Below are 6,601 nucleotides of genomic sequence, written 5' to 3'. Positions count from 1 at the left end.
TTGGAAAATCCCGGATCAATGGGAAGATAGTAGACTGTGGTTACACGCTTGCAGCTAAACTCGGGAGTCACAAGAGTTACGCTGCGTCATCGAAATGATCCACGACAAGGCGAGATCAAACGCTGCCACGAGCCGCCGCTTAGAGCACAACGCAATCACACCTTACTCGCGTGTTCTGGATCGATCTACAGGCAGCATTGCAAAGTCTATCACCACAAACCCTAAAAACCCTAAAGGTTGTTAGAACAAATAGAAATAGATTTCTTTACCAGTAGGCATAGGAGTCACGGCGTGAGGAGGACTGCCGACCTTCTTCGCGCTACTGGGAGCTCCAGATCTAGAATGCTCTCTAGCTGAGATTCTAGGGCAGCGCCATCGATTTCGCGATGGGCGAGTGGATTGTCGGCGCCGCGATCAACATCCTCGGCAGCATTGGGATTAATCTCGGCACAAATCTTCTCAAGCTGGGCCACAACCAGGCAAGATTCCAAACTCCAGTGGCAGAGAAGAGATAGAATTTCTTAGACCCTTGCTCGGATTTCTAGAGAGAAAGGGAGTGCGCGGCAGAAGGGGGAAAATTGCCACACCGGAAATCAGTGGTCCAGTTCCAAGCATGGAGGGCAGGTAAATTTTTCTTGCATTGGGATCTAGGATCTTGGCTAGCGAGCTCGAAGAAAAAACATTTCTTAGTGGCTACTTGTTTTTTTCCCAGGTCTCATCGTCTTTTTCTTTGGCAACTGCCTTAACTTCATCTCCTTTGGCTACGCGGCACAGGCAAGCTTTGAATGGATCCAATTTATTTTTACTTAAACTCGTGTTCTTCCAGTCATTGCTTGCGGCTCTCGGTTCCGTGCAATTTATTTCCAACATCGGCTTTGCGTATTTTGTTTTGCACGAACTTGTGACATCAAGGTGGCTGCACTGTTAGTTGAGAACTTTTCATGACATTGTTGCTAGCTTTTGTCTTGTGTGATCAGAATAATACTTGCCACAGCTTTCATTGTCGTAGGCAATGCGTTTCTAGTTGCCTTTGGCAACCATCAGTCTCCAGGTAGAAAGCTTGAGGTGTGATTTGCCTTTTTATCTAATTTTTGGCTTCTTTCCTTCCTTTTCTGTTTTGTAGTTTTCACTCCAGACGAGCTGCTTCGCAACTACAAAAATCATATGTATCTGGTATATTGTGCGGTGCTTTTGATAATCATAGCTCTTCACCACGCTGCATACAGGTACTATACTCTCTCAAGTTACTAGCTCTTTGGATTGTTTAGAGGCTTTTCAGGAAAGGAAGGCAGCTCGTCCATGAACAGGGTTCAAACACTAACCGCAACTGGCACTTCCTCATGCCGTTCTGCTACGCTGTTGTCTCTGGAGCCGTGGGGACTCACTCGGTGTTGTTTGCAAAGTCCTTGTAAGCATGCATTTGTCTTCACATATTGCGTGCTAACTGGTTAAAGTGCTGCCTTTTCTCTTTCAGATCAATCTTACTTCGACTGACATTGAACGGGGAGAGTCAACTGGATGGCTGGTTTACTTACTTGCTTCTGTCTCTCTTCTTCGTCACGGCTGCGTTCTGGGTAAGATTGGCTTGCTTTGATTTGACGTAAGTTCCGAATGTTGCGCCTGCAGATGGTGCGGCTGAACGATGGACTTTCTATGTTTGATGCAATCCTCATTGTGCCCATGCTACAAATTTCCTGGACAACGTTTTCCATTTTCACTGGATTCGTCTACTTCCAAGAATACCGGGTACTGTCTTTTGCTGTTCATCTGGTTAAAGTTTTTGGCTCCAGGTTTTTGATGGTTTCAGGGTCTGCATGTTCATAGTGGGAATAGTCGCTTTGTTCGTGGGCATTTTGCTGTTAGCACCTCAAGGGTCATCGAGTACGTATCTCTTTGCTCTATCTTTTCAAGGAATAGGGAAAGTAACACAAGTTTGTTCCGTAGGTAATAGCGAAGCATTCAAAGTGACAAAGCCAGACGACGTTGAGTCGGCTTCTTTGATTGCCAATGCCGACAGGAAAGTGCTTCATTCCACGAGTTGCATTTGGATTTGTGTAAATTTAACACGAATAAATTTTTGCAGGCCACTAGTTTCCGAACAAGGAAGGCTTTCGAGGGCGAGAGGTGTTATCCAGAGCATTGCAGTCGACGCTTTGTCCATGGTGGGTAGAGCAAAGGTAATAATGAAGTTTCAATCGTCTTGGCACTCACTCGGAAATATTTTTGTGTCGTTTTTCCATAGACCGCTTACAAGATGACCATGGGCTTTGGCCAAGATCAAATTCACGCGTCCTCAGTATTCAGTATGCCGATGGTTTCTTCGTCGCGAAGTTCCTGGAGAAATCCATCTCTGTACAACGATTGGCTTTCGTCTTCTTCTTCGTTCCCCCCTCCCGCAATCGACGAAGAAGTTTTGACGTCCGATAGAGTTTCCATCCCTCAAGACGTATAGACTTCGGGAGGTATGACTTGTTTACTTCTCTTGCCTGTTCCCTGTTCCTAATCTAAGCTCAACTTCTGCAGCTACGTGACTCGATTGCGGCCGAGTCGAGTCCCGTGAGCTGATGGCGAGCGACGCATTTGAGTCGTGTACATTGTTGAAGAAGTTTTCCTGCTGGTGGGCTTGGACCAAGGAAGAAATGACTGCCTTTGGGTCCGACAACCTACACAGCACAGGAGCAAAGTTTTGGTGGCGGATCAAAATTCGCCTTTATACTTACATGAGAGCACCGGTAGGCCAATCTTGTTCCATAACAAGTCTTCGTGCGTGCAGCAGCTGTTCGCGCTCTCTCTCTGCAAGATCAAAGTATAGAAGACGATGCGCTCTAAGTTTCTCTCACCTTGGCGGTGCCGATTCATGTGTCCTCCCAGAGCTTGAGACTTTGCAAACTTCATGGGACAGAAACGGCACTCGTAAGGCCTGGAAGACGATGGCTCGTTGCTGCACGAAGAAGCTGCCACGGAGGAAAGGCTGCGAGGCCGGAGTCGAGGCCGAGAACGAGACTTTGGAGGTGGCGGCGGTGGTGGCATCTGACAGCAGCTGGTAAAAGAATAATTCGCAAACGCAGTGCAACGCTAAGGATTGGAATCGTGACGAGCAAGAGGAAGAACGAAAGAGTGATTTTTTGGAGGTGAGTTTATACTGACCAGCTCGATGATCTTGTTGTGCTATCGCAGTTGCATTGGGACGACGAGGATGGAGTAGTCGGGGACAAGTTAAGATCAAGAGACGATGCTTCATCCATCGCTGCGAGAAGACGAAGTAGTAGTAGAGTTCTTGCGAAAATAGGATCTAGTCGAGTATAATTGGAGTGATCAAAGAGTGACGAAAGATTCTTTGGTTCTTTGTTTAATCTTTGCATCGGACTTTGCCAACACCAATGAAGAGGAAGTTCTAACTTCCAAACTAGCCTTTAAGCCCTAATTTTATCTTTTTAAAGCGACCTTTAGAAGATCCAAAAGTAACAAACCCTAAAATCTTTGTTCTTTACCGTTGGATCGGGATCGGTTATCTAGGGCTTGAGCTAATTTTTTTCCCTCTCTTTCTCTCGTCGCGCGGGCGGATGAGATGCTGGCTGCCGCCGTGAATTCCACCTCCACCGCCACCTCCGGCTCGATTCCTCCTCCTCCTCCCGCCGCCGCTACCGCCGCTCCTTCTAGGGCGAGGAAGCGTCCTCCCACTTCTAGGTCTCACTCCATGGTCGCAGCAGCTCCGGAAGAACAGGGCATCGACAATGGCGGCGCTGCCGCCGATGCTGGCGCTGCGAATCCCGCGAGCAACACGGCCAATGGCGGCTGCGAGACGTGCTGCAGCGTTGGGAATGGGGAGGGCGAGGCGGTGTCGTCGCCGCTGCGCAAGACATCGCTTCGGGTGCCCAAGACAGGTAACAAGGTAGCTAGATCTTCACACAAGCAGGATAGTTCTTCGCGGCCGGGGGCGGAGACTCACCACCATCTCGCGGGGCCGCTCTTCTCCAAGCCGGTCTTCATCGCTGTGATGCTGGCAGTGATGGCCACTACTGCCTGGAAGTGGAGCCGGGATCCAGGGGTAGCGCCGGGGATCTCGATGGCCCAGATGAAAGAGCTGGAGGATTTCTCGAGGAAGACGACCAAGTGGATGCAAGTCCAGCTCGAGCTCGTGGATATGAAGATCGGGAAGGAGATCGAGGGGCTGAGGAGAGATGTGGGGGACAAGATCGAGGAGCAGGCGTTGGCTCTAGAGACGAGCATCTTGAACTTGAGATCACAGGTGGAGGATATGGATTCTTCCGTGCAAAGGCTCACGCAGGACGGGCTTCTCACGAAGAAGGAAGGGATGGAACTCATCGCGTCGATCATCCAGCAGCGAGCAGCGGAAGAGTCTGGAAAATCTCTCACTCTGGACGACGTGAGAATCGCTGCGAGACAGATCGTGGAAGCGGAGCTGGAGAAGCACTCGGCGGATGGAATCGGTCGGGTGGACTATGCTCTTGGCAGTGGAGGAGGGAAGATCATCGAGCACTCGGAGGGATTTTTCACGGGTGGCCGGGCGGGGTGGCTGAGCATTCTTGGAGCTGGGCTCTCGGCCGGAGGCGCGGTGAGGCATCCCATGGCTCACAAAGTCTTGGAGCCGAGCTATGGCGAGCCGGGGCAGTGCCTTCCACTCAAAGGAAGCAATGTTTTCGTGGAGATTGCGCTGAGAACTCACATACATCCCGACGCCATTACGATCGAGCACGTCCCAAAGGTATGATCCTCCTCCTCTCCCTTTTTTTCCGAGTGTTTGAGCGAGAGACCTTGATCCGGGAGTGAGAGAAACTTAGTCCAGCGTTAATCTGTCGAGACTAGAGTTCGGTTCTTCCTCTTTCTTTTTTCGAGTGTTTGAGCGAGAGAGAGATAGAAAACTTCGATCGAGAGAAACTTAGTCCAGCGTTTTCTTCAAGCTCTCGAGACTAAAGTTTGGTTCTTCCTCTTTCTTCCAGAGCGTGGCTTACGACGTGACGAGCGCTCCCAAAGATTTCCGCGTCTTTGGCTGGCTGGAGCGAAGCATCCAAGCCGGGACGATCGCGCGGCCAGTGAAGAAGCTCTTGCTGGGAGAATTCAGCTATAGTTTGGATGGATCAAACATCCAGACTTTTAGCTTCCCGGAAGAAGTGTCGAGGGAGCTGATCAACACCGTGCGAATCCACATTACATCCAACCACGGTAGCGCCTCTCACACTTGCCTTTACAGAGTTCGCGTCCACGGCTTTGAGCCATCGCCACAGCATTTTTAGAGCTCTTGTTCTTCCTGTAAATTCTTTTATATACATTGTGTTTGAACAAATGTGTGTGGAGGAGCCCTAAACCTAAGCTATGAGCTATGGCAGATGAAGCGAGCTGGGATTCGCGGCGTGGCAGCCGCGGCCGAGCTTCTTCCAATCGATCGGCAAGCTCGTCACAGCGCGCGGCAGCGCCGGATGGTAGGGATTTCATCGGCAGTATAAGGCGGAGGCAGCAGCAAGCGAGGGGTTTGTCGCGGAAATGGGGGTCGATCAATCGCTACATTCTCCAGGCGCGGCAGTGGGCCGAGCAGGAGCCGACGCTGCTGGCGCTCCAGGCCGCGCTGTTGAGATTCGTCGACAAGCTGGTGCCAGTCATGGCGACAATTCGATCGAGGGCCGGGAAGGTCGTCGAGCGGTGGTGGCCGGGAGTGGAGAGATGGGGCATATTCGCTGGCAGGTTTTTCCTGATTCTTCTCGTCGCTACGCTTGACTGTTCGCTGCGAGGGATCAAATCGGTCTTGCGATTGAGCTCCGCGGCCTTGTGCCTCATTTTTTGGTGCTCCATTCTCAACCTCGCGGTGCTCGCAGGATTCCTCTCCATCGCCATTGCCACTGTAAGTTCTCCAAGCTTTGGCCTTTGCTTCTTTCTCCATTTTGTTTGCTTCATACATAGTTTTTTCTTCTCTTCCAGGTGGTCACGATAGTCACATCGTTTTTCCTTGGATTAACTCCAGGTTTCATCGTCCTGAGCTTGTATGGAGCTTCTGTTTCGTGGATGTATGGGAGCTTCTGGACGACGTTCGCAGTCGTCTTAATTGCAGGTCAGTGACTTTTGGTGAAGTGGATTTCTTCTCACCGTCGTGCTCCAGGCACTCTCTACCTTTTCCAGCAACCTGCCGCTTGGATCATCCTCTTGCTCTACGCGGTTTACTCGTGCAAGGTTCATGGAGGGTGGCTTGGACTATTCCTCTGCTGTGGCCTGTCCTTCGTGTCCAGTGACGTGATTGTTTACTTGGTCGCCACTGTCGAGCAGAGAAGACAAAGTGAAAAGGTACACGATCGGTTTAGTAAAGGCAAGGCAGCTCCCAAGTCCAGTTCTCAAACTCAAAGATTTAGCAGTGCTGCTGAAGACGAGAATTCGCCTTCCGTGAGTGGTGCTCCTGATGTCGACCAGACGGTGGCAGAGGAAGAGGTTGCACGAATTCTGGGGTCCGGGGATCACTATGCAGTTCTTGGCTTCCAACGGTTTGAAGTTTGCGAAGAGACCGCTCTCAAAAGAGAGTACAGGAAAAAGGTTTGATCTTCTTTTCTGTTTTTCCTTGTCCAGTTTTGGTTGACGATTATGGTGCAGGCAATGT

General features: G+C 50.4%; 3 protein-coding genes and 1 long non-coding RNA gene across 5 annotated transcripts; all 4 read left to right on the top strand.

Annotated features, from left to right (window-relative positions):
- The first annotated feature begins 247 nt into the window (after window positions 1-247).
- Window positions 248-2,839, top strand: LOC9637352 (probable magnesium transporter NIPA8). 2 transcript variants are annotated; one of them, XM_024667672.1, is made up of 14 exons: window positions 248-479; window positions 546-624; window positions 713-774; window positions 827-912; window positions 978-1,051; window positions 1,124-1,226; window positions 1,289-1,408; window positions 1,475-1,574; window positions 1,627-1,746; window positions 1,791-1,881; window positions 1,945-2,017; window positions 2,084-2,177; window positions 2,243-2,462; window positions 2,524-2,839. In XM_024667672.1, exons 1-13 carry the CDS (start codon window positions 387-389, stop codon window positions 2,450-2,452), a joined length of 1,305 nt encoding a protein of 434 aa, XP_024523440.1. In that variant the 5' UTR covers window positions 248-386; the 3' UTR covers window positions 2,453-2,462; window positions 2,524-2,839. The 2 variants fall into 2 exon arrangements, with proteins under 2 accessions (XP_024523440.1, XP_024523439.1); XM_024667671.1 differs by having other exon boundaries at window positions 1,280-1,408.
- A 241-nt stretch (window positions 2,840-3,080) lies between these two features.
- Window positions 3,081-3,417, top strand: LOC112343705. The gene is made up of 2 exons (XR_002991378.1): window positions 3,081-3,131; window positions 3,178-3,417. It is a non-coding gene; the product is annotated as an uncharacterized LOC112343705 (long non-coding RNA).
- Window positions 3,418-3,523: 106 nt separating this feature from the next.
- Window positions 3,524-5,326, top strand: LOC9637516 (SUN domain-containing protein 1). The gene is made up of 2 exons (XM_002994050.2): window positions 3,524-4,726; window positions 4,962-5,326. Exons 1-2 carry the CDS (start codon window positions 3,569-3,571, stop codon window positions 5,253-5,255), a joined length of 1,452 nt encoding a protein of 483 aa, XP_002994096.2. The 5' UTR covers window positions 3,524-3,568; the 3' UTR covers window positions 5,256-5,326.
- On the top strand, window positions 5,282-6,558 carry LOC112343706. Its single transcript, XM_024667674.1, has 3 exons — window positions 5,282-5,857; window positions 5,935-6,064; window positions 6,113-6,558. Exons 1-3 carry the CDS (start codon window positions 5,342-5,344, stop codon window positions 6,541-6,543), a joined length of 1,077 nt encoding a protein of 358 aa, XP_024523442.1. The 5' UTR covers window positions 5,282-5,341; the 3' UTR covers window positions 6,544-6,558.
- Window positions 6,559-6,601: the final 43 nt, after the last annotated feature.

This window comes from Selaginella moellendorffii, unplaced genomic scaffold, assembly GCF_000143415.4.
Source record: "Selaginella moellendorffii unplaced genomic scaffold, v1.0 SELMOscaffold_183, whole genome shotgun sequence".
NCBI lineage: Eukaryota > Viridiplantae > Streptophyta > Lycopodiopsida > Selaginellales > Selaginellaceae > Selaginella > Selaginella moellendorffii.
Note: the sequence above shows the minus strand (reverse complement) of the source record. Positions and strands in the feature narration are given on the sequence as shown.